The sequence below is a fragment of the Diceros bicornis genome, chromosome 29 (assembly GCF_020826845.1).
Source record: "Diceros bicornis minor isolate mBicDic1 chromosome 29, mDicBic1.mat.cur, whole genome shotgun sequence".
Classification (NCBI taxonomy): domain Eukaryota; kingdom Metazoa; phylum Chordata; class Mammalia; order Perissodactyla; family Rhinocerotidae; genus Diceros; species Diceros bicornis.
The window spans coordinates 37,179,408-37,207,379 of NC_080768.1; the positions used below are offsets into that span (position 1 = coordinate 37,179,408).

At 44.2% G+C, this 27,972-nt stretch overlaps 1 protein-coding gene across 2 annotated transcripts in view; it reads left to right on the forward strand.

Moving 5' to 3' along the window:
- The window catches only part of LOC131394062 (mucin-16-like), a 37,206-nt gene extending 9,643 nt beyond the window's left edge, over positions 1–27,563 (forward strand). Inside the window, exons 4-11 of one of the 2 annotated variants that reach the window (XM_058525268.1) lie at positions 9,466–9,570; positions 21,640–21,675; positions 21,914–21,973; positions 22,673–22,803; positions 22,890–22,957; positions 24,242–24,298; positions 25,951–25,986; positions 26,236–27,563. In XM_058525268.1, the coding sequence (XP_058381251.1) occupies positions 9,466–9,570; positions 21,640–21,675; positions 21,914–21,973; positions 22,673–22,803; positions 22,890–22,957; positions 24,242–24,298; positions 25,951–25,957 (464 nt within the window). In that variant the 3' untranslated portion in view covers positions 25,958–25,986; positions 26,236–27,563. The remainder of the gene's footprint in view (positions 1–9,465; positions 9,571–21,639; positions 21,676–21,913; positions 21,974–22,672; positions 22,804–22,889; positions 22,958–24,241; positions 24,299–25,950; positions 25,987–26,235) is intronic. The other variant, XM_058525270.1, reaches the window with a different exon arrangement.
- Positions 27,564–27,972: the final 409 nt, after the last annotated feature.

The following is a 27,972-nucleotide window of genomic DNA, read 5'->3' on the forward strand; positions in this document are numbered from 1 at the left end:
CGGAATAGATAGGGACTTGAGACGAATGTGTATTTTGTTGGGTGGAGTGTTTTATATGTCTGTTAGGTCTTCTAGTTAGTTTATAGGACTGTTTAAGTCCTCTGTTTCCTTATTGATTTTTGAATTAGTTGTTCTACCCATTATTGAAAGTGGAGTGTTGAAGTCTGTAACTGTTATTGTAGAACTCTGTTTCTCCCTCCAATTCTGTCAGTTTTGAATTTATATATTTTAGGCTTCTGTTGTTAGGTATATATATGTCTATAATTATTATATCTTCTTGATGAATTGACCTTTTTATCATTAAATAATATCTTTCTTTGTGGCTTATAACAATTTTTGTCTTAAAGTCTACTTTGCCTGAAGTTAATATGACTACACTATCTCTCTTTTGCCTGCTGTTTGCATTGGAATATCTTTTTCCATCTGTTGACTTTCAACCTATTAGTGCCTTTAGATGTAAAGTGATTCTCATACAGGTAGCATATTATTGGATTGTTTTTAATCCATTCTGCCAAAATATGCCTTTCAATTGGGCAGATTAATCCATTTACATTTAAAGGAATTACTGATAAAGAGGGACCTACTTATGCCATTTGTTATTTGTTTTCTACAGGTCTTATATCATTTTTTGTTCCTTGATTTCTCCATTATTATTTGCTTTTGTATTAGATATTTTTCTAGTGGACCATTTTTATTCCCTTCTCATTTTTTTTGTTTAGTTCTTTTTTAGTGGTTGTCCTGGGAATTACAATTAACATTTTAATTTATAACAGTCTATTTTGATTTAATACCAACTTTATTTCAATAGTGTGTAAAAATTTTGCTCCTCTATAGCTGTACCCTCCCCCATTTATATTGCTTTGTCACAAATTACATCTTTATACATTTTGTGCCTGTTAACATGGAATTATAATTATTGGTTTAGGCATTTATGTTTTAAATCATATAGGGAGTTATAAACCAAAACTACAGGAGTTATAAACCAAAAATAACCAATTGTTGTTGACATTTATATTCACCTATGTGTTTTCCTTTATCATTGTTATATGTTTCTTTATGTAGATTTTAGTTACTATCCATTGTTCTTTCATTTCAGCCTGAAAGTCTCCCATTAGCATTTCTTGTAGGGTAGATGTACTAATGATCTCTGTCTCTTTCAGTTGAACCTATTTGGGATTTGTTAAGCTTCTTAGTTGTGTATATTTAGATGTGTCTTTCATCAAATTTTGGGAAGTTTTTAGCTGTTATTTCTTCAAATATTCTGTCTACCTTGTTCGCTTCTCTACTTAAAGAACTCTCATTATGTGTATGTTGGTATGTGTGATAGCATCCCAAGGGTTTTTTAGACTCTGTTCATAATCTTTTCATTCTTCTTTTCTTTCTGTTCTTCAGACTAGATAATATAAATTGACCTATCTTCATGGTCATTGGTTCTTTCCTCTGCCTTCTCAAATCTGATGTTCAACCCCTCTTCTGAATTTTTTATTTTGGTTATTGTCTTTTTCACCTCCAAAATTTCTATGTTGTTTCTTTTTATAGTTTCTGTCCTTTTAACATGTTTTCTATTTGATCAGAATTTGTTCTGATGGTCTCCTTTGGTTCTTTGTACGTGGCTTCCTTTGAGCATATTTAAAATAACTGATATAAATTCTTTGTCTAGTAAGTCCAATGTTTAGAATTCCTCAGGGACAGTTTCTGTTATTTTCTTTTTTTCCTGTAATGGGCCGTTTGTTTCTTTGCCTGTATCATATTATTTTGTTGTTATTGAAAACTGGACTTTTGGAATATTATAGTGTGGCAATTCTGGAATCAGATTTTTCCCCATCCTCAACCTCCCATACAGATGGCAGCTCCTCTGGATGCAGGTTTGTCCAGCAGAAGTGTAGAGATCCCAGCTACATCTCCCACCACAGAAAATTGCAGAAAGCCCAGTAGCACCCTGCCACCTCCTCTCAGAGGACTATTCTTAGACCTGCACCCCAAGAAGCAATATTGACCCATCCATGCTTGAACCCACAGGCCTCCTTGGGTCAACTGCTCCTATCTAGTCCTTGACAACAGGGGGAAGCAGCACTGAAACCACACTGGAGGTGGAATCTAGACACACGAACCAGTTTGCCACGTGAGACATCTGTATGTGTGACCATGGTGAAAGAAAGTGTCCTGCCCCTTACTTCCCCAGCTAAGACCATGGACAGTCCTACATCTTTGGTTCTAGGAAGAACCACCCAGTCCTTGGGGATGATGTCTTCTGCCCTCCCTGAGTCAACCTCTAGAGAAATTACCCATTCAGAGCAAAGAACCAGCCCATCACTGAGTCCCCAGGCAAATGGAACTTGTTCCAGGAACTCCTTTGCTAAAAATACGGTTCTAGAATTCAGTTCTCTAAGGACCAGTTCCACAGAAGGAACTTTTTTCAAGGATTCATCTACGGACCGACTACCATAGTAGAGACCACAGATGGTACAGTCACTGATAGGTACACTGCTCCTACTGAGACCTCAGTGGTGGAAGGTGGTAGAACAGGGAGCACCCGGGACACAAAACATCTTCCTGCAGCAATCCCAGCTCTAATGGAGACATACAAAAATTTGGCAGTTTCCAAGGAAAATGTCCCAATGTCCTTGATTTCATCTGAGACCACAGCTGATGACTCAAATGCTCAAGGAAGTATGAATCCATTATTTGGGACAATTTCTTCTTTTCTTCTTGAGTCATTACCTAGAGGACTCAAAGTTCCAAGAATTGCCCCAGCCTGGAGCTGACTCCATCAAACACTAGGCGTCTCTTCTCCTCTCATGAAGTCAGCTCTTCAGGAGACATAAAGATAAGCACCAGTGTTCCTCTGTAGTCATCTGCTTTAGCTCTTTGTGATGAAGTGTCAGGGACCAACACATTCTCAGTCCATAGAGTCACCACCTCCGTGACCACAGGGACCCCTGAGAACACAGAAGGGACAGAGCCCAACTCAGCTGTCTCTTTTTCCATGACACTAAATAATGCAGCAACAAGTGCTGATAGAGTCAGAAGTACAACTTCCCTTCTGGCCCATCCATCTCCATCAGGGGAAGGGACAGCAAGGAGCATCCTCACCCTTAGCACCTCCTCTGGTACCCACCTAATATCCCTACAGCCGGGGCTTTAGCTTCTAAAGGACCAAGAAGTCCTGGCAACTTCAACTTCACCAGTGTTTCAGGAGTGAAAACCACATCTCTATCTACCACCTTAGCCTCAGAGGATAGTAACACCCATCTATCCATGGCTGAAAAGGAGTCCAAGGAAACTTTGAATGCATCTGTGGCTGCAGCTGAGATCTCGGCTCCTGGAAGAGAGATCACTTTGGCTGCCACCTTGGCCCCCACCTCAGGTTTTACCACTCCTGAGAACAGGGTGATAAGTGCAACTCAGGTCTCTTCGTCCCACCCAGTGTGGGAGCTCAGAACCATGCATAGCACTTCTGCAGGCACAGCACCAGCACAGATGCCCATGGGAACGCTGACCTCTCCAGGACACCCATTTCCAGCACCCCAACAGCAGCATCATGGAGCACTGCAGGCACTGTTCAACACTTCACTGGACTCCAGCACACACAATGGACAGGTACAAGTACTGGAATGGAAGGAGAACCCCAGTGTCGACTGCTGGGCCAGCCTTTGCCACCCCTTCCACTTAGCAGGGAAGTCCCTGGGTTTACCCCACAGTCTAGGTCCACCAAAGGAATTTCACTCAGAGAAACATCTGTAGACAGACTCACCATAGAAACCACAACTGGCCCAACCACTCGATCAGTTTACTCCTGCCCTTGAAGTCTCAACAATAGGAGGCAACATATATATAGATATACACGTTATCTATAGGGAATCCAGATTCTACGGAGGGAACCAGCTGGGTTCTGACTCCATCAAATGCTGGACATCCCTTCTCTCCTGAACCCGGATCTACAGGAGATGTCATGATAAGCACCAGCATTGCTATGTTGTCATCTGCTTCAGCTCTTGGTGATAGTGTGAGGGTCCAGCACATTCTCAGAGGGTCACCTCCTCCACAACCACAGGGACCCCTGAGCCCACAGAAAGAACAAAGCCCAAATCAGCTGTCTTTTTCCATGACACTAAATAATTCAGCAACAAGTGCTGAAAGATTCAGAAGTACAACTTTCCATCAGGCCTGTATATCTACATCAGAGGAAGGGAGAGTGCTCACCTAGTACCTCCCCTGACACTCAGCATCCCCAAAGCCAGGACTTTGGCTTCTGAATGGTCAAGTGGTCCTGGTACCCTCAGCCTTGTCAGTGTTTCTGGAATGAAAACCACATTTTCTCCATCTACGCCCTCCACCTCAGTAGAGACCAATACCCATCTATTTATTGCTGGCAATGAATCAAAGGAAACTGTGAATCCATCTGTGTCTCAACCTGAGACCTCTGCTTCCAGAGTAAAGACCACTTTGCCCATCACCTCTGCCCTCACCCAAGGCTTCCCCATCATGGACACTTGGACTGCACATTCAGCTGTTTTCTTCATCCCACCTAGTAGATGAGCTCAGAGCCACAGGCAGTGCCTCAGTTATAAACTCAACCAGCACAGCTCTTCCTAAAACATCTCACCCATCTAGGACCTCTGCTTTTGCTTCTGCAGCAGCGATGTCACAGACCAACACAGGCACATTTAATTATTCCACTATACCCCAGACCACAACTTGGCCAGAGACTAGTCCCAAATTTGAGATAAGGTCACCTTCAGCATCAACCCCTGTTTCAGCTTCACCATTCCTCTTCCTGCTACTTTGGTGGTCCTTAGATTCACTTCCCCAACAACCAGCTCCGTGGAAAGAACTTCTCTCGGGGAACCATCAACAGCCACACTCACAACAGAGACCATGAGTGGCCTAGCCACTGTTCATTCTACAGTTTCCACCAATATAAAAACCACAGGGTGCTATGGCAGTGAAAGAAGGTTGGGAACAACCCACTTGCCCGTTAGAACCACATCCCCATCTGAGACATCTACAGATTTTACCCTGGCCAAGGAAAGTGTCCCATTCTCTACATCTCCATCTTAGTCCATAGGTTCTCCTAGCTCAAGCACTCCAGAGAGGACAAGCCAGTTGGTTGGCACACTTTCTTTTTTTTTTTTTTTGAGGAAGATTAGCCCTGAGCTAACGTCTGTTGCCAATCCTCCTCTTTTTTTGCTGAGGAAGATCGGCCCTGGGCTAACATCCATCCCCATCTTCCTCTACTTTATATGGGACACCGCCACAGCATGGCTTGGTAAGCGAGGTGTAGGTCTGCGCCTAGGATCCAAACCTGTGAACCCTGGGCTGCCGAAGCAGAGCGCGCGCACTTAACCACTACGCCACTGGGCCGGCCCACTTGGCACACTTTCTGATGCCTTCCAACATTTGACCTCTAGAGGGATTACAGTTTCTGGAGATAGAACCAGCCCACCTCTGACTCCACAGACAATTACAATTCACTCCTCTCCTGAGCCTGGCTCTGCTAGAAGCAACTGGCTCAACACTTTTCCTCATCTCTTTCTGCTCCTGCTGCCAGAATCACAATAACCACTACATTTTCAACCCAGAGAGTCACCACAAGCATGATAATGGACACAGCTAAAACTAGTAAATGGAACATGTCCAACTTAACCTTCCTTGACTTCCTTATCACTAGGTAATATCCCAACACGTGCTGAGAAAGGGAAAAGCACCACTCTTCCTCTGGGTACTCCATCTCCGGCCCATCAATGGAGTTGTCAGAGGGAGAGTTGTTACTCTAGTATCTACCCTGAATCAACAAAAACATCCAGCTTGCCTCAGAGCACATGCCAGTTCAGACAGTCATAGTTCCACCACCCTCACCACAGCTTCATTAGTGAAAACTAGCTCTTACATACCCCTCTCCTTCCCCTCAGTGGAAACCACCTCTCCTGTATCAATAGCAAAAATAGAGACTAATGAATTTTCTTACTCTTTTGAGTCCTGACCTGAGATATCAGTTCCAGCACTAGTGGTACCTGGGCTCCACCACATATATCACCACTACAGATCCCAAGGTTATAAGCTCAGCTAAGGTCTCTTCATCCTGCCCAGTGAAGGAATTCAGAACCTCAAACAGCTATCCAAGAACAGAGTCCACTAGCCCAGCTACTCACCCTGGAAGTCCTAAAATTCCAAGGACGCCTGATCCCTCTAGCCCAGCCACAGTAGCATAGACCAGCACATAGTTGAACACTCCACTTGATCTCATGACATAAATCTGACAGAAAAATATCTTGGACTTGGGACACAGTCAACCCCAAGACCAGTCTCTGTATTAGCCTCCACCTCCCCTACCAATGAAAGCAGCACATCAGAACTGACCTCTGTTGCCCCAGGTGAACCCTTGGCCCTCACTACCAGTGAGCAGAACACAGTCACTTCCTGGCTGTGGGCCATCATTATGTCTCTCCCTATGGCAGCATGGCTGAGTACCAGCTTGACAGAGGAAATGGTCTCAACTGACCCTGACGTCTCCAGTCCAAGTTCATCCGAGACAACCTTTGCTACTTTTTCACCTGTGTCCTTACCTCCTCGTGAACTTTCAAATTCAGGAATAGATGGCAGTGCTCTCCAAAATACAGATTCAGCCACCTTGGGCCAGCACCTGGAAGGACTCAGATGTTTGGGTACAACTGGAGACTTAACTCCTCTCCCAGCCACAGCCTCTCAACAACTCACTGTGGGCCCAGAACCAAGTCCATCCATCTCATTGATTTATTCATCCTCAGACACTACAGCCATAGGTGTTACAGACTCAAGGACTAGAGGCAGCCCTGATGTGCCCGAGTCTAGATTTCTAGGCTTCCCCAGCACAGGAGCCAGGAAGTTCATCTCTACTCGCTCCCTCTACTCTTCTATCTGCAGAGCCCACATCGCCAGCAGTACTGACCACTTTCGTGCTAAGTTCTCAGGCATCCAGTAGAAGACCCACACCATCAGAGGCAACAATGTTAGTCAGCTGCCTGTCTCAAGATGAGAGAAGCTCATCTCCAGAGAGGTATACAGAAGTTCAATCTTGCTGACACTGTTAGCTCTATGGAAACCAGCAGAAGAGTCAGTCATATATCTGACCGTGGAAACACCACAGTTGATCTGGGAACGAGCTTAGTTGCCAAATGGAATTTTTCTATGTCTTTGATTCCAAGCGCTGCTGGGGTCCCAGCTGTCTCTGAGGCAACCACTCCTGGAAGGCCAAGTGGCCCCTGGTCAGAATCATCAGTGACCATAAGGATCATTGGGCCAAGATCCTCTTCTTCAGCCTCTCTGTGTCCCCTGAGATGATCACTCCATCGGTCATTTCCCCCACAATGGGGGAAACTGCAGGCCTTACCTCATTTTTCCCTAAGGTTAGGGAAATGTCAGTGGAGAAAGGGTCAACTTCCTCTTTGGCCTCTGGACTGTAGGCACAATTCCTCCTGCGTCTCTCCCAGGGACCACATCTTCCAGGGGTATTGGGGAAGATGCAGGGACGAGCTTAACCACCTCATGGTCCAGCTCATCTTTTGAAGGGGAAATAAATTCCTCTAGTCACACATCTCCCACAATTAGCAATGGTACTGCTTTTTATCTGTCCACCAGAGCAGGGCCCAGGGTCTCTCCCCTAGATCCCATAACCCCAACTTGAATCTCTTCATCAGCATTTACCAACATTCTGGCACAGACAAGCCACGCTTCTCCTGAGATTGTTTCCTCCTCAGGAAACCTAGGAGCAGAGCACACCAGCCCAAGAGTGGAGACTGGCCTGGCCATAAACCCCATCAGGAGCATTTACCTCTACTGAGGCCAAGAGAGAGCCCCCCTCTGTCAGAGGCCCCAACCAACAGAAGTGAGACTTCTGGGTTAGGAAGCATCTATGTTGCTGATTTTGACAGTTTATCCCCATTCACAAGTAAGGACCTGCTGCTTCTGCCTTCTTAGAAATGGGTTAGTTTTCCTTGGTTGTGATTGAAGATGGTGAGGGATCTTTCTCTTTTTTTCATAAGGTCTCTTACTTGTATTGCTTCAGGATTCTGGCTGCAGGGAGATATCCACTTGGCCAGAACGGCCTCTACACTTCCTTGTGTGTTCTTTTCTGGCTTGCTGTAGGAATCACCTGCCCAGATCCATAGTTATGGGATCACCTATCCATATCAGGCTTTGTAGCCATTCCTGATGAATACCACATTCTTTTAAAACTTTTTTTATTGTGATAAAATATACCTAACATAAAATTTATCATTTTAACCATATTTAAGTATACAATCAGTGGCTTAAGTACATTCACATTGTTGTGCAATCATCACCACTATTCATCTCAGGAATTTTTCCATCATCCCAAATTGAATTCCTGTACCCATTACACAGTAACTCCTCATTTTTCTCTCCTCCTACCACCCAGAATCACCATTCTACTTTCTGTATCTATGAATTTGACTATTCTAGGGACTTCATATAAGCAGAATCAAGGTATATTTGCCCTTACGCGTCTGGCTTATTTTGCTCAGCATAATGTTTTCAAGGTTCATTCATGTTGTAGCATGTATCAGAATTTTATTCCTTTTAAGGTTGAATATTATCCCATTGTAAATGTATACCACTTTTTGTTTATTTATACATAGATGGACATTTGAGTTGTCTCTACCTTTTGTCTATTGTGAGTAAAGCTGCTATGAACATTAGTGTACAAATATCTGTTTGAGTCCCTACTTTCAATTCTTTGGGGTATATACCTAGAAGTGGGATTGCTGCCTAGTATGGTAGAATACCAGATTTTCATTTAGGTTTTGAAACTTTTTCTCAGGGTCATCTATTCTCACCCAGATAAGAATTAGCCCATCATGAATATGGGACCCTAGGCTTCCCTAGGTATCCCTGATTGAAGATCTTTCTCTGTAAGAGTGGTGAGAATAGAAGTATGTGGCTCTATGTCTCTCTACTCACTGAGATGACTGACCACATCACCTTAGTTGTCATTATTTATAAAATCAACAGCCTCTCATCAGGAGTCTGATAGACTTTCCTGATAGTATCCAGTATTTGCCCTCCACCATGTTCTTTTAGAATATCTGATTTGAAGTCAACTGGGCAGCCATCTGGCTCACCCATATACCTCTTTGACTAGCCTGTTCTCTATGTAACAGACCAGTACTTTGATGTCCATGACCTCTGGACTTTATGTGGATTCTGTTGATGCTGGGACTAAAGAGATGAAAGGATCAGTTACTACCCATTAATACTTTATTCTGCCATGCTTGTTTATGGCACAGTTTTTATGCAAAGTTGGAGTTCAAATCACCCAAAACATGTGTCCTCCTGTCTCTAGTCTTTGAATAACACTTCATTGTAAATAAATGTCTTTGTTTCTGAAGTGTGCAAATATTGATTTTTCCCATGTGCTTTCCTTCTAAATTGATTAGTATCCATCCAATCCATCTGTCTCTCCTCCAGGCACTGATGTGACTGTGGTGTCTACTACTAAATTTCCCGTGTATGAAAGTTCATCATGGCTGAAAAGTGACCCTTTAACACCTATGACAGTGGTTGACTCTGTAGGTATGATGGCACTTCATCTCTCTGCCACTTAAACTTGTCTCTCTAAGAACCTTGTTTTCTATCTTTGATAAATTGTCTTTTTGCTAGAAATAGTCTTGAGAAGTTGGTGGCACCTGGCTTTCTTCTAAAAATGTAGGTCTCTCTGCCCTGTTTCTTCAATATGGGACCTAAGTATTTCTAAGAACACAAGAGACCATTCTCTGTTCAAGAAATTTTCATTAGTAGATGGTTCTTACTGAAAGAGTTCTGAAGCTATCATGACAAGAATTGATTAGGAATGGTTGATGGTTCCTGGAATGGTCCTAATGGGAAAGAGCCACCATCTTGGAGGATGTGATGCCATGAGAATATTAACTCTGTGTCCTGGAGGTTTTCCTAAGAAGGAAAGTATTCTGTCTTCTCAGGAAGAAGTGATGGAGGCCTAGAGACTGACCAATAATTTTATAATCCAGTTTTCCCTGTACTTAACTTTTCTTTAAAGGCCAAACAGGAATCTCCTAAGTGGAAAATAGTAAGAGAGTAGAGCTATTAAATTCTTCCCTAATCCCTTAAAATAATATTCAGTGGTCAAGGTTTTTAAATTAGGAAGAGAGACCATAAACGCTTGGTGAATAAAGCCAGGTATGGAGAAGGAGCAGTGGACATAGAAAAGGAAGGACAGACTCTCCTTCCATTTTGGTGAGAATTGAGATTTGTTAAATGTTCTCTTAGAACAAATTCAGAGATCAATCTGATAAGCATAAAAACCTCACCGTAATCATTAATACTTCTTAAAATCACGAATACATTTTTTGGCATATGGAGGGCTGGGTGGGAGTGCAATTATAGACTAGATTTTCTCAGAGGAAGCAGGAATTGTCCTCTCCATTCATAGACAAGCAGGAACTCCAGTTCCATTATCTGCTCACATTTTCCAAACAACCACGTAATCCTATCACAGACCTGTCAAGCAGCATCCAAAGGATCACTGGTATATCCTCTATGTAAGGCTTCAGGGAGCCCACCAGTATCCAAGGGATTAGAGTCACTGAAGAAGAAAAAGAGATTGCCATCACAGTGTACACCGCTGGATCTGCTCTCCCTCAATCCACTGCTGTCTCAGGGTCCACAGCTCCATGGGGCAGAAGTACAGCAAAAATCCCAAACAATAACTTTCTATTTTCTAGAGCCACAGCTCCAGCTGAGTCAACCATAGCTTCTGGAGAGAGATCCAGCATACCTCTGACTCATGCTTCTGGGATTGATATTTTCTCTCCTGGGACTAGCTACATTGATGGGACTAGGATGAGCACCAATTTCCCCCTGGCATCATCCTCTGTAACTCTAGGTGCTGATGTTCTAGGAAGTGAATCTGAGCCAACCCATGTGAAAATCAAAAGCACAGTCTCAGAGGAACTTGTGCCCACCACTTGTGCCTGTCCATAGATTTCAGTCCGCCTGTCCTTCGTTCCACTGCTCTGAATAAAATTCCAACAAAGACTATACCAGCTGTGATTTTGCCTTATTCATCTCCCTTTGTAAACGTAGAGCAGACAGAGAAGAGTGGGTTGCCCCTCAGTGCTTTCCCTGAGGACATAGGCACAATGGGAACCACTCATGCTGAAACCAGCATCTCACTCACAACACTTGATTGGACAGAAGGTTCAAGGCCCATGAGCTCCTCCATTTGTATCACAACCCCAGTCCTGGAATCCACATCTGAGACATACATTGGTACAGAAGAGGAAACCATTAAAGATGCTTCAACAACACTAAGACCTCAGATTCTGGCAAAGAAATGAAAGCCACCTCTCCTGGCTTTACCACCATTTTTATGACCAGCCCCAAGGAGGAAGTCAGAACCGTGGACAGCACTCAACCAGTGAAGGCCACCATACGATACCCTGGCATCACACCCACTGGTGGCTCAGTAGCTGCCTTTCTCCCGGTCCCTTGGACGGGCCCAGTTACAGCTGCCTACACCACTCACTGGCAAAGCATCTCTTTACCAGAACTACCTTCTATAAAAGAGACATTGTCACCCCAGGCAACAATCTCTTGTCCATTCTCCTCCTCCAAGCCCCAATGGCCCTGCAGCCACAATTGCAACCAGGAAAATGGTATCATCAGCAGTTCAGACACCTGAATATACAGCACTCACAACAAGTATACATAAAACCAGTCCCTTTGGACTTAAGATCAGTAGTGCATCAATTACTGCTGAAGACAGTGGGGCTTCCACTGATTTTGGGGAGATTAGAAAAACATTGGCACACAGAAATATAGAAGCAGAAGCAACACCAACTTTGCATATTCCCACATATTGTGCTAGCATTCAAGTGAAGAAACAGAGGCAGCAAATATGTCCCTATTCACAGCCTGGCCAAACCACCATGAGCTTCACCAGTGCATTGGGAAAAAAATCCAGCTTCCCTATACTTGTAATATCTCTTTCAGAGGAGCCAAAGATTCAGAACTTCATCACGGAAGTGGAGACCCATAAAGCTGCATCTTCACACTGGATTCCACCTGAGTCTTCATCTCCTACTAGAGTGACTAGTAGGGGTGGCTGTAAAGCTCCTGCTTCAGCTGTCACAAACAAGAGGCAGTGGGGAATAAGCTCAATTCTCACAATAATGCCTAGTCTAGAGGAGAGTTCCAGCACCAAGGACAGTGCCCAACCATCAGAGTCCAGCACAGCTGCCCCATGGACTGTCACAGACAAGACTGTCAAGTTACATGCTGCAGGTTTGCCCAAGGCCAGTTGTACAAGCCATATTCTTCCCTAGCAACAATCACTGCATCAGGCTCTACCCAACATCCTACAACTTTCACTGAACCAGTCTGGCCACCCCACCATTCCCTTATTCAGCTAGAGTCGCTGAGGTCAGCACAATTCTGAGAACCTTGAGTCCAGTGGACACAGCTACATTTTATCCTATCAACTTTTCCAGATGAGCAGCAGATGAGCATCTCGTTCCCTGAGATTGTAGGTATAAATAGGACTCCAGAAAGCTCTGAACTAACATCACTATATGATTCCAATACTTCTTCTGAGAAGCTGAGCACGTACACTGACATAAATGACCCCTTTCTCACTTTTCTGCCTGACCCTGCATCTATCTTGACCTTGACAACTAGTGAATGTACATCAACAGCAACTCTCAGCAGTTTACTCAGAGTGACACAAGTTCACAGGAACTCATTTTGGAGCCGAAACCAGCCCGTACATCTCAATACAGGAATCCTCTTCAGGGTCCAGCACAGATGGTATCAAGCATCCTTGGATGGTCAGCAGCACAAGAGTGACTATCATAGGAACACCAGTCTTTACCAGCATGGAGGCCAAGCAGAGTTCTCTCTCACCTCTCACTGTGGCATTTATGATGTCAGGGCACAAGTTCCCAGTAGCAGTGATCCCTCCTGAACGGACTATGACTTTGAGTACAAGTTCCAAGGGACAGCGCCTAAAGGCTCCTACTACTTTAGGGATGACAGCTTTACCCGTTTCCAGGAGTGAAGCACAAACAACGTCTATGACCACTGAGATGAGAGAGGTCTCAGCTAACTCTCTGGGGCTTGTGAGTGTGGTCATTCACTCACCTGGTCTAGTGAAAACCACATCTCTGGTTGGTATGAGCACAGAAACTGGGAGCAGTTCATCTCCAACTTGGATCAACACCTCAGTTGAGACATTAGCTGCTTCTGAGACCACCACAGACACCGCAAACACAGAGGGAATTGATCCTTCCACAGATGCCACAGTATCCACTGTATGGGTGACCAATTCTGGGGCTGAACTACGTTCTTCTGCCCCTACCCACTCAGAATCACAGAGGGTCACATCGCCAGTGGTTACTGTCTTCACCATGGAAGCCACTAACATTTATTCTTCAACTTCTATTTTTCCTAAATCTGCAAGGACTGAGGCAGAATCTGTTTCCTCATAAACTCCTTGACTGAGGGAGACCAGTACTTCTCAGAATTCTAGCACAGGCACAGACACAAGCACGGTCTTTTCTCAAGTGTCCAGTACTGTTACTACTGAAGTCACCAGGACTGAGTTCACTTCCTCTGACAGAATATCTAGCCCAGACTTTACTCAGTCAGTAGGTGACCCTGACATCCCCATAGGAACCAACATCAACCATTTTACCTTCCCTTCCATGTTCCATGGCAGATTTTTCACACATGACCTTCACCACACCACGTCCTTCTAGGGCTACCACAAAGAGTACTCTCAATCTGGACACCACAACCACAGTCTCCTAAGAAGGATCACCCTATGCTGAGACTCGAGGTTTTCCACTCCCAGAGGTGACCGCTCCTGTGAGCAGAAGTCTAGAGGCTTCAAAGGAAGTCACGGACAACGCCTTTCTTTGAAGAAGAGACTGAATCCCTCTCTCCACTGGTGCCTATCCTAGCTCAATTTCAGCTTCTTCTGTTTCCTCCAAAGCAGAGAGATCCACAACCCCCAATTTTCCTCCGCCCTCCTCAGGACTGACACCATCCACATCATCCACAAGCATTCAATCTCAGAAAATGACAGTTTCCCCAGGCACTGACTCCCTGGAAGATTCCTCCTGGTCCCTGAGCACTGCTACAGGAGAAGACAGGACGCCTGAAATGACCTCTGTGGACATCACCACATCAGTGGCCAGGAATTAACCATCGAAGGCCACCACATATGGCATAGCTAAGACTACAGCCACTGAGGAGAGCTCCCCTGATGTAGATCCCAGTTCGGCTCCAGATCCTGATAACCCTATCCCATTTATAAGTAAGAACTCAGTTCCTGACTTGCTTTTCATTGGGGTTCTGAAGTTTGCTGGATATGTTGAATGAGGATAAGAAAGAATTCCTGCTGAAAATCTCCTTTCTAGTTCCACGTATCTAGGAGGATTATTCTACTCTCTATATGTAACTAGTAACACTTTCAGCATCCTTGAGCCCCCAAATTCAGTTCCTTCCAGTCAGAGCCTACCTTTCCCCTTCCCAGATATGAAGTGTGCATGGTAGTAATTATAAAAGAGTGATAAAGGCAAATGACAAACTGAGTAATCACAACATATTATTTGCATATGTTAACTAATATGATGCAATAATTCATGGTGTTATCCTGATTTTACTTATGGAGAGTCCAAAATATGGGAAGGAAAAAATAACCAATGATGAATTCACATATTATAAGTGATGGAGACAGAATGACACCAGTGGTTTTGCTTGAGACCAATAAATTCGGCAGTCCCACCATTAACAAGAAACTCTTCGATAATTATGATCCAAGCCATCTTGTGGGTTTGGTTTTATGCCAACAAGAAAATTAGTCCTTGCAGTGTGCCTTCTCAGAGACAGATGAGGGCATTGCTGAGCCAGTGTCTAGTGAGAGCATTTCTCTGAGGAGTCTGTGACAATCACCACTAGGGAGCTGAGTGAGAGAGCACATGGAGGCACCACGTGGTCAACTGGTCACTCCACGTCTCTGGCGACCATCATCAATCCAGTATGGATGATCATCCTCTGCGTACACTGTGCTTAAGACTTTTCTCCTGGTCTCTGGGGTAAAATAATTGATTGCCAGGTTCTAGTAGATAATCATAACTTTCTGCTATTGTTTCCAAGGCTGTTGATAATAATTTTTATGGAGATTTATTGACTTCTAATATGAATTGCTTCTACTTAGTAATTTATATGTTCAGGAGCCAGTCTCTTCAGCCTTAAGAACAGATATACTGTCTCTACAAATCAGCTGACCAATCATGAAGTCTTAAATCAGACACCATCATTAAGGTCAGGGATTGCCAAGAAGAGGGAAAGGTAAACTTGAGATGCCATAGGTTTATTCTATGAGACAATTCATTACTAAGATGATTACAATATAGGGTGAAAGAATTATCGTGCTTTGTTAACAGCTTTCAATACATGGCCTGCAGTTGAGAGGAGGTATAATTTGAGGTGCTTAGGTTGATGAGTACTGCTGTCCTGATTCCTGAAAGGAGTAATTTGACATGTCCTTCTATGCTAGAAGGTGAAAGGGTTCTGTCCTTTATGGATGAGAGAGGTGAAAGAGTATGAAAATATATAAGTAAGATGCCTTTAATCTACCTCTTTCCCTAACCTGTTAAAAGCAAGCCACAGAACTACCTTTCAGTTAGACTCACATTGTTGAGGTCTAGGGGAAAAAGATTTGAAGTCTAGGTAAAAATTGATTGAAGCCTGGACCGAAGGAGGAAAAATGGAGCAAAAGAAGCAAGAGAATCTTTACCCTCTACTAAGACATGAGATGTGGTACATAGGTCCGCATGGAGGCCACACTGGTATAGAAACTTAGGGTTCCAAAGTGAGCTCTGCAAGCCAGTGAGAGACCAAGCTCAATACCCAACATGAGACACAGGGATGGATAATATGATTCCTGCCATCTAGAGAGGTGAATATGAGCAGAGGGTGTGTCCAACTGATTTGTAAGGAGATAGGAAGGAGAATCAAAACCGGAAGAATCTCTTTTTTCACCTCCTCGCAAACTTCCTAACTGAAGAGGTGTTTCAGTCACAGGCCTGCCCACCAGAAGCCCAGGAACATCTGGGGATATCAGAAATCCAAGCTCCGAGGAGCTCAGCAGCAGCCAGGAGACCAGAGTTACTGTGGGAACTTCTCTTAGGGAGACTCCACCAGAGACTGCTCCCACGACTACTATGGTGGGACCAGCCACCCCGCTTCAATCCATGGCCACAGCGGGTGGCAGCACCAGACTCCCTCACCTGCCCATAGGAGCCATGGTGCCAGCAGAATCATCTACAGAAATGGTGGTAGCTGCAAAAAGGATCTCCCACTCCACATTTACAGCTGAGGCTTGGGCCGTTACAGACTCTGGGACTCCAGAAGGGACCAGCCAGTCAAGAGGAACAATGTTCTTCCTCCCCCAAGAGTCAACTCCTATAGGCGCCACAGGGAATGTTCAGCAAGTCAGCTCAGTTCTGACTCCTGAGACAACTGAAATGGACTTGGCACACATGGCTTGGCTCCACTGGGGGACCACAGTGGACACACATGTCCCTTTGAGCACATCTTCTACTGGCCTGCAACAAGCTGACAACAAGTTACAATCCCCAAGGTTATCATAAGTTCAGTGATAGGTAAATGTGAGCTTAGAACCATGACATGGGTCAGCACCACAGTCATTTCTTCCACTGCCCTGAATAAAAAGACAATGACAGCTGAACAGCAGACACGTGGACTTGTGGGTGGTGCTTATTCATGTGCTAGCCTGTGGTCAGAGCAAACAGCTGGGAGTGACCTGATATGAGTGCCTCCTCTGTAGACACAAACACAGCTATTTCCACCCCCACAGCCCACATTACTCCAACAAGACCTTGGACTTCTGATAGATCAGAGGGCTCAGCCACTATTTGCCTTATTGGTGTGGCAGGAGAGAAAACTGGCTTCTCTATATATGCTACCTCACTAAGTCGGAGCCCACCACAGGGTTGGAGACCACTGAAACTGCATCTCCACCTGGGACCCTTTCTGTGACATTTCCTGCAGGACTAACAAGCAAGGGTGGGGCCCTTACTCTGGGGGTCATCCCCTCCAGTTCGCGGGGAGCAAGGTCAGTTTCATGCCTAGTCCAGACAGGTGCTCCAGGACCACAGACAGCATCCATGCACTGGGGACTTCTCTATGGACTGTCACAGACACAGCTGCCCACTTATATGTCACTGGTTTTGCGACATCAGTTCTATGGAGAGGAGACTTTCTTCCTTAGCGATAGCCCCTGCAGGCTCTACCCATCATTCTGCAACTTTCACTGAAAGCAGTCTGGCCTCCCTACCCTCCTCTTATTCAGATAAAGTCACTGAAGTCAGCACAAGACTAAAAGCTTTAAGTCTGCTTTTACATCTGCTCCTATTGCAACTTTTCCTGATGAACAGGAGTTGAGCACCTCATTCCCTGAAATTTCAGGTACAAACCTGACTCCCCAAAGCTCTGAAATAACTGCTCTCCCTGTTTCTGTTACTTTTTCTGAGAAGCCAAACACACAGACTGACGTAAATAGCTCCCCTCCCACTTTTATGCCTGATGTGTCCACCCCGGACTTGGTCACTAGAAGATCTGTGTCTTCAGCATCATATGGGAGCCACAAGATCCCAAGAACTCACCCTGGGACCCAGTGATAGCTCATCCATCTCATTGTTACCATCCCCTACAGGGGCCATGACAGGTGGGGTCACATTGCCTCAGATGGTCAGTGGCGCTGAAGTGTCCATCACAGGGGAACCTGTGCTCACCAGCAGAGAGCCAGAGCAAAGTTCTGTGCTGCCTCCCGCCATGACTTTTACAATTTCAAGACAGAAGTCCACAATCACAGTCACTCTTCCTGGGGAGATCACAGCCACAGTGGGAACTCTAACCCTCAATTCAAGTGCCCAGAGACAGAGCCTAACGGCTCATATATTGGAAATGACAGATTCATCCATCTCTAAAAGTGAGATGCAGACAACCTCAACCACACTACTGACCACAGAGATAGCATCAGTCTTTTCCATGTCACTGGGGAACATCAGTAAGTTTCCTCACTTTCCTGGCCTGCAGAAGACCATAGATCTTGTGGGCACAAGCATGGAATCTGGGCTGTCATTTCTCGCTCTGAATCATGTTCCTCTGCTCCCACACACTCGGAGTTACACAAGACCATTTCTTCAAGAGTTACTGCATCCACTGTGGAGACCACCAGCATGTTTCCATCATTCTCCATTTATCCGATGTCTACCAGGACTGGGGAAGAACCAGTTTCCACTCAAACCTCTGGACTGAGGGAGACCAGTAGTTCCCAGGATGCAATATTTACTGTATTAGAAATTAAAACAGAAATATTATAAATATATATTCATTAATTCATTAAAAATAATAAATCTGTTAAATGTTTAACATAAACAACATATTTTTATGCACAATAGTCATATTTCCCCTCCCCCCAAAAAAAGCATAATGAGAAGGGAGTCATTGTTTATACTTTTGCAGATCTTTTTAATGTCTGGCTTGGTAGAAGAGAGCAGGGTATCTGCTTCTGCGTGCAATCTTTTGCAATATTTCACCTTATGGCCTCTGGAAAAAATTTCACTGTACACTCCTGAGAGATTGAAAGTAAAAAGAATGTCTTAGTATTATTATGAAAATATTTTTTACTTGGTGGACTTCGTGTAAGAGTTTTGGGAACACTAGCAGTCCCTGGACCATACTTGGAGAACTGATGCACTAGACTGTATGGGCATAGAATGAAATTGCTGTAAATAACATGGATAATAGCAAACAGAATTCCCAGGCAAGGGAGGAAGGGAATCTTTCTTCCTACCTTAAAGGCCCCGCTTTGGGTGAGCCACTATAGGGTCAGCTTAAATTCAAGACAAAGAGATTTTTGAATCACATTGCCCCTTATCACTTCTTTACTCCTTTTCTCTGTTTTTCTGCAAACTTGGTTTCCTGCCCAACATGTGTCCCCAAAGGGTTCATCTCAGCCTTGGGATTTGCCGACTTGAAATACAGTCCCCCCTTTCAAGCTCTGTGATGGTTGTTGCACACCATCGCAGCCAGCCATGGGAGTGATTCACTCACTTTCCCCAAGGTCTCTGGTCCTCCTGCTTTTCCCTTCCACGTGCTGTCTGGTTCCAGGATTCTCAAGATTTTCCTCCCTGGGAGCTCCATATCCCCAATCCCTTGGCCCAAGCAGGACTCAGCTGTTACTGGAGTGGACACCATGTGTATTTACCTCCATGAGTGGACAAAGAGTGCACTGAGGGCTGGCAGTGGAAGCAGTAAGCTTGAATCAATTAATGAAAAGAATAGGGAGCAAAAGAAGAAAGCTGGCTAAGGAGTAGCCCTGGAGAACACTGCATCTAAGGAGGTGGGAGATCTGAATCCCCACATGAGACAGAAAAAGATGTTTTCAAGAAAGCAAATGAAACCCAGGGAAGAGTGCTGACATCAAAAGCAAGAGGTACAATTGAAGGAAGAAGTTATCAAGAGTATCCAACTTTCAAGTGTCTTTGCATGTCCTTATTCTGTGTTCCTCCTTCCCCATGGCTGAAAAGGATGAAACAAGCACCAGAATGGATGTGGTTTGCGCCTACCGCCCACATCCCACAGGCTGGACAGAGAACAGCTATACTGGCAGCTAAGCTGGCAGACCCATGGTGTCCCCTGACTGAGCCCCTACATACTGGACAGGAACAGTGTTTATGTCAATGATGAGTAACTCTGCTGCAGCTGCAGTCTCCTCCTGCTCCCCAGTTGGGTCTCCTTGCAGTACAATTTCTGTGTACCCATATACATAGTTCTGGGCCAACCTAGAATTTCCATGGGAACTCAGTTCTCTCCCCTCAGAACACCTAAAAAGCACCTTTCAAGTTCTGGACATAAAGGTTTCCTCCATAGTCTTTATTTCACTGACCATTCGCAGAAGCCCCAATGGAGCATGCAGACATCAGGGAAGGAAGAGGGTAACGTAAGCCCATGGTGTCCGCTGGGGTTAACTCTTCCCCAAGAGGCAGTGGATTTCCAATGCAGTGACTGATCCACTTCTTTCTCCTCCTTATGGCAGTTTGTGGCTCTTTACTCATTCTCCAAGAGCCAGCTGGAACTACACCCCACCTGAAAAACAAACAGCAAAGATGTTAGTAATGTTTTTAATGATAAATTCCTTTGCAGCAATGCTCTTAGCAACAATACCCACAATAACGCCTATACTAAAGGCTAATATTTATTGGGGGATTCCTATGATCCAGAACATTAGATGTATTATGTCTCACTAATCCTGCCAACCTCTATGAGGTATTATGTATATTTTACAGATGAGCAAACAAGGCTCAGGGAGGGAAATCCATTTTCCTGAGATCAGACAGCTAATACACATAGTACAGTTGAGACTCAGACCCTAAATTGACTCTAAAATCTAGGCCCCCTAACTACTAGGCTTCACTACAGACTAACCCAGCAAGAACAAGCCTTAAATCTCAGGATGGGAAATTATATCAAGGGGCCTCTGATACAACAATTTAAACTAAAGCTTCGCTAATTATATCTCCACTCTATCACCTTGGACATTTTCTTTCTTTCTGGATTAAAACCTATTTTGTATTTCAGTGGTCCTTGGGGATTACTTAAAAGCAGTAGTTAGCAGTGTGGGTTTTGGTGAATTACAGGTCTTGCTTTAAGCCCTGGTCCTGCCTTTTGTATACTATGTGGCCCTGAGCAAGCCAGGCAACCTGTCTAGGCTTCACTATCCATATTCAGAATGGAATTAAAGAAACATGTCGCCTAAGATTAACGTGAAGGTCAGATGAGTTAAAACCCGAATAACCCATGCAAGTCATGGGGTTCCACTTGGTCTAGTCTCAGAGAGGAGTTTCATTTCAAGAAACCTAGTCAGACCATCAAAGATAAAATAAGTCTAAGTTTTACTTGTATTACTTAACAGAACATCAAAGAGGATCCAGTCCATGATCCAGAAGCATATTATACAAATCCTTTTTTCCCTATTTTCTCTTATTTTCCAACTTTATACTCTGGTTGACCCTCAAGTCTCTCCCCTCTCCAAGCCCCTCTCTCACTGTCTTTCTCTCTCTCCCCCCACCCTCCTCATTATCTCAATTCAACATTACTGAAGTCCAAGAACTATGCTGTCACAGATGAAGTTGTCTTTGGAAAGTTGGGTATGGGGAGAAACTCAGAGCAAAGACAAAATTATAGTTAACAGATGAAGAAAACACAGGTAAGACTGGAAGCACTCACATAAAATTGTTGTCTCTGTTATTCATTTGATGAGGTTGATACTATTCCAGGAACCTAGTAAACCCCAGAAGATTGAGGGTGCTTTGATTATTATTGTCTTTGTGGTTAATGGTAGTGAGCATAAAATTATCATGAGCATTAGAGTATGAGGCAGTTAACTCATATGGAGGAGCTGTCATTATTTATTGATGAATCACAGAGAAACACAGGGAAGATCTGTGAGCTTCTGTTTCTAGTTCTACCTGTCACTCTAAGCTTAACTTCTTCCCATCATCTTACTCTTCCTCTCTCACTCTCTCTCTGCAGGTTATAACTGTTGGTATTGGATGCCCACCACTAACAGTGAGTAATGAAGGTGGATGTCCCTGTGCCCCTTGGACCCTTTCTCCCTGCGCCTGCTCCCTGGGAGGAAAGTGTCCCCTGTCCCCCAAGTTCACAGCCCCAGAGAAGCCCCAGACCACCCAAGCTTCAGGCTAAGCCAACGTGGAGATGGAAGTTCCCGTTAACAGCTCTGTCCTCTTATGGCTTCGTGATAGGGCCCAACGATATTTGTTCATGTTGTATTTTCTTTCAGCTCTAGTGATCTCCACATTCTCTCCAGGATCACCAGCATCTCTGACCCCCACCTCCATCTCTACAGGTAGGAATCTAATCTCTGAGTCCCAAGGAATTTCAACTCCCATTCAGTGGCTGATGAGTTTCTGCATGGTCTGGCCCCGATGCCCACCTAGCCTAAGCTTGTCCCACTGTCTACCTTGCTCCCTAATCTCTGGCCATACCCACCTCATTTCTGTTCCTCCAGGGCCCAAACGGCCCTCCATCCTCAGGGCTTTTGCACTTACTCTTCTTGAAACTCAGCTGTGCCTGGTTCCTTCTTGTCCTCCAGATCTCAGCTCAGCATGCTTTTGCTCAGAAAACCTGCTATAAAGTAGCCTTTCCTCATCTCCCACACAAAGCTAGTCTCTATTCTATCTCCATGATCATTTCCTTCATGGCAATTACTACTATTTGCACTTGTTAACTACTCAGGTATTTGTGCTTCAAGGCCTGAGTACAAAAGGTCTTGGCCCCTTCTCTTCCCTCCACGATGTCCGTGACGTGTCAGCCCTTGGACACTTTGGAATGAGAGGGTTGAGGTTCCCTTTCAAGCTGACTTCACACATCTAACATGGAGGTCCCTTCTCTTGCCCTGGCTGGCAGACGAGAGAGGGTATCCCAGATGGGCTATCTCAGGCCTCACCTACTGGACACTGTGGACAGAGAGATGACACTGATCCCTTCCCCCAATAGACAGCTCACAACTGAGGTTGTGATGGGTCTCCTCTCTCTTTCCCTCCAGCTGCAGCTGTGGGCCCAGCCCTGATGCTGTTCACCCTCAGTTTCATCATCGCCAACCTACTCTACACTCCAGATATGAGGCATCCAGGCTCCACAAAGTCCAGCTCCACTGAGAAGGCCCTGAATTGCCTGGTAAGAGCCTGTCCATACCTACCCTGGCATGCCTTGTCCTTGTCCCTTCAGCCCCTCCTTCTCACCTCTCTCTCCTTCCTCCCCAGCTTGGTCCTTTCTTCAAGAACACCAGTGTTGGCCCACTGTACTGTGGTTGCAGACTGACCTCGCTCAGGTAAGACTTCCTTCCCTCGCACCATGAAGGGCTGCATGGTCACAGGCAAGTTAACCTGGAGGGGAGGACCTGAACATGACATCTAGAAGGGAAGAATCATAAATGACTTAATCATAAATGGAGACCAGTGAGATATTGGACTGGACCTGGATATCGCTTGGATGGGGGTACAAAAGATGGAGGAAGGTCCAGTAAGCCTCCTACATCTCTGGCTCTGGCACTGATATGGAAACATGAGAGGAGGAGCAGGTTCTGTGTTTTTCGGGGAGAAGAAGATAAGCTTAATTTGGGATATATGGAATCTGATAGGTCTGGAGGAATCCCTGAGGTTGTTGGTTACATGGCACAGATTTCAAGAGAGAGATCTTGGCCAGAGAGAGTGAGATTGAACCTCATGATAATAAAGCTGGTAGATGAAACAATGAGTATGAATCAGATGACCCAAGAAGAATGAGGGGCAAAAGGATAGAAGTTGGCAGAGGATGAAGCCTTGGAGATCAACCACTTTATGGAGTAGGAAGGTACCTAGATGAAGAGGACCCAGAAAAGAATGTGCCTGAGAACCCAGACAAGACCCAGTAAAGAGAAATGTCATAAACCAAGGCTGGGGGTCCATTTGAAGGAGGGAACTGAACAAAGTATATAACTCTCCCACATCTGTGTATGCCCCTATTCCCATGTCCCTGCCACCCTAGGACTCAGAAAGATGAGGCAGCAACTGGAGTGGGTGCCATCTGCACCTACCATCCTGACCTCCTGGGTCTTGAGCTGGTTAGAGAAGAATTGTTCCAGGAGCAGAGTCAGCTGACCCATGGTGTCACCTGATTGGGCACCTACACCCTGCACAGAGACAGTCTGTATGTCATTGGGGAGTGTCCATGCTGCAGCTGGGGTCTCCTACAGTCACATGTCTCTCTATATCAGTAGTGCTCAATGAGGGGCAATTCTGCTCTCCAGGGGAACTTTGGCAGTGTCTGGAGACATTTCCATGTCATGACTGGAGGAGTGCTAATGAAGTCTAGTGGGTAGAGGCCAGGGATGCTGTTAAACATCCCGCAGTGCACAAGGCAGCCCCTCACTATGAAGAATTATCTAGACCAAAATGTCAATAATGTTGAGTTTGAGAAATTGCTGTACATAGATTGATAGTTCTGGTACAAACCTAGCACTTCCTTGGGGGCTCATTTTTGAATACTTAAGACACCATGGGAGGCCAATTGCCTTTCCCTTTTCACCTCCTGGGATGAAATGTTTCCTCTTCCTTATTCCTACCTCTTCCTATAGGAGCTCAGTTGGAGCATGCAGACTTTACGGAAAGAGGAGGGTGATGCAGGCGTTGCAGTTAAGTCTTCCCGATGGGCAGTGGGTGCCCAGTTTAGTCCTCACTCCACTTCATTCTGTCCATCATGACAACTTAAGGCAATTTTATAAGTTTCCTCAGGCTAGTCGAAATGACACTGGCTACATGAAACACCACCACACTCAGCAAATACCCCATGAATAATAACCTTTTACGCAACACTGTTGGCAACAATGCCCCTAACAGCAATGCTAACCTTGAGACTAATAACTATAATAATGGCTAATTCTTATCAAAAGGTTCTTATGTGCCAGGAATTGTGACAGGTCTTCATTTGTATTATCTTATATTAATTTTACCCTAAACCCTGTGAGTTATTATACTTATTTTTACAGAGAGCCACCATGCATTCAGACAGGGAGTCATTTGCCCAAGATAATCTGGCCATTATGCATGGCAAAGTCAAGGCTCAAACCCAAGACTGAGTATAAATTCCAAGTTCCTACCCACGAGGCAACGCTGTAGACCATCCAGATAAAGCCTCTAATCTCAGGACAGGAAGGGGCGTTAATGACCTCTAGCCTAACAGTCTAACTTAATGCTTGATTAGTTATTTCCCCTCTATATCAACTTGGAAATGTCCTTTATATATAGGTTGAAATATATATTTCTTTGTATTAACAATAGCACATCCTGTTATGTGTCCATAGAAGGTTTAATTCCAGGATTGGGACTAACTTGGAGCAGTGGTTAATAGTATGGAGATTGATGAGTGACAGCTCTCTGTTTTGTGTGATACAGGACAAGCCATGTTACCTCTCTAGGCATTAATGTCCCATTTGTAGAATGGAAAAAACACATATAGCAGGCAGGATTGTCCTGATAATCAAATGAAGTAATTCATCAAGAACTCAAGTAAATCACAGGACTCCTCTGGGTCCAGTCACATCTCTCACAGAGCATCAGAGGAGATGCAATCCATGATCCAGAGAAACACTCACAAAAAATTCTCTTTTCCCCAATTCCAATTTTTATAACATATATCTTACCTCTAAGTCTCTCTTTTTTGGTATCCTACCCCATCTCCAAATTTTCCCTAATATTCCGAAGGATAAGTACATTCCATCCATCTCTCTATACTTTCACCTCCATATACTACTCTCTCAACCTGCCACAAGTTTGTCAATTCTATGTCACAAAAACACCAGAACTGAACCTAGAAAAATAAAATCATATTATCATAAAATTTTGTGAAGGGAGAAAAACTAAGAGAGTACAGATAAAATTATCTTTATGGATTGAAAGAACATGGATAAGGCTTGGAATACACACTCGTGCATAAGGTTGCCCCATTACCCTTGTAATGTGTTCAGCGTTATTTCTGGTGCATAGTACATTCCCAATAAATAGAGGCAGCTATTCTTGTATTTTTATTTTGGCAATAATAATGGTGATGATGTTCTTTATTATTTTCAAAGGACAAGGCACATAAGGCACCACATAAAATGTAGCCATTATTGTTCATTGATATTATTGATAGATATTATTCATTGTTGATATTATTCCACACTGAAAGTTTTAGGAATCTCAAAAGGTTTGTTACTGAGTTTCATTTCTAGGTCTACCATCCAACCCTTCCTTAACTCTTACCCATGATAACAGTGCTTCTTTACTCTTTTCTCCCTATCTGCAGGTTATAACTGTCAGCACTGGACCCCTACCACCAGCAGTGAGTGTTCAAAACGGTGAAAATCCATTGCCCACTGGACCCTTACTCCCCAGAGTGCATTCTTCAGGAGAGAAAGCACCAATACCCCCTTCCTAAGTGCCAGCCAAAGCCTCAGAGTAGCCCCTAATCCACTCAAGGTCTTGCTCTAAGTTAAGATAGAAGCCAAAATTTCAAGAAATAGCTTCTGCGCCACATTGCTTCAGGATGGGACTCGATTGTTTTTCCTATGTTCTTTTTTCTCAACTCCAGTGACTTCTATATTCTGTCCAGAATCTTCCACATCTCTGTCCCTCATCCTTAGCTCCATAGGTAAGAACCTGTTTTCTGGGACCTATGAAACTTCAACCTGCATGGTCTGGTCCCTGCTAACCACCCAGTCTCAGCCTGTCCCCTCACTCTCGCCCTAACTCTCTAAACTTTGGCCATATGAGACACTTGTCTATTCTAGTGTCCTAACCTCTGTCTGGCCTTTATATTAGCTCTTCCTGGAGATCAGCTATGCCTGGCACCTTACTGCCTTTCAAATCTCAGCTCAATCATCACCTTCTCTGAAAGACTTTCCTAGATCTCCTTATATGAAGTGGCACTTCTGAATACATACCTGGCCCACAGGTTTTCTCTATCATATCATCATTTCTTTCATGGAGCTTACTACTATTTGTTTTATTCGCTCTTTATGTGTTTGTCACCTTGGAGCTGAGTACCTAGACAGCATTCACTTGATATTTATTGCTTGAATGAATTGATGAATGTAACAATCTCTGTGTATGTCCACATTTGTGGATTCTATTTGAACATTCAGAAAATCATTCTGCATCTTAGTCGTGAGTTTGATTCTTGCCCTGTCTCCTCATCTTACTGAGATGGGGGTCTGAGGGCTCCTGAGTCTCCAGGAACCTACTACAGGGGCTTGATTTATGTCATGAAACCTGTCTTACCCTAGCCCTGAAGATTTATTTTAAAAAATAGAGTCTATGAGTCTTTTTCATGCTTATGTCATGATTCAGGTAAGGCATCCCTGACACTTAATCCTACCTTTTGAGTCTGTAGTTATGGGATATAAACTGGTGTCCTGTAATTTGAATTCTGCCTTCAGGCATTCTGTGTTTTGTGAGTCAAGACACTGCAAACTTTTTATGTGCTTTAGACAGGATGCATACTCTCCACTTCCTCATTGCTCCACCCTGATCAACCCAACTATTTATGTAACATGCCTAGCTCCTGCAAGCTTTTAAATACGTAACATGTGCCATAAACCAAGTCACTCCATGACTGATGATGTCATTTTTCTCTAGATGCATTCAAGATTTATTCATCTTTGATTTTTAAAAGTTTGATTATGATGTGTCTGAGCATGGTTTTCTTTGAGTTTATATTGTTTTGGATTTTTCTAAGCTTCCTGAATCTGAAAATGTATGTTTTCAAGAAATTTGGGGAAGTTTCAGCTGCTTTTCTTCAACTTTTTTCCTGCATTAATCTATTTCTCTCATTCTGGTCTTCCAATGAAATGATAATTCCCGAGTCCCTGAGACTCTGTTGATTTTTCTATCGATGTTTTTCCTCTTTATTTTTCAGATTTAATAATTTCTTTTTTTTTTTTTTTTTGTGAGGAAGATCAGCCCTGAGCTAACATCATGCCAATCCCCCTCTTTTTGCTGAGGACAACTGGCCCTGAGCTAACATCTGTGCCAATCTTCCTCCATTTTATATGGGACGCCGCCACAGCATGGCCTGACAAGCAGTGCGTCGGTGCGCGCCCGGGATCTGAACCCAGGCTGCCAACAGCGGAGCGCACGCACTTAAGTGCTACGCCGCGGGCCTGGCCACAATAATTTCTATTTATATATCTCCAAAATTACTGACCCATTTTTCTCTATCATCTCTACTCTGCCCGTCAAGTGAATTTTTTATCTCAGATACTGTATGTTTCCATTCTACAACTTCCATTTGATTCTTCTTTTTTATGGTTTCTATTTCTCTACAGAG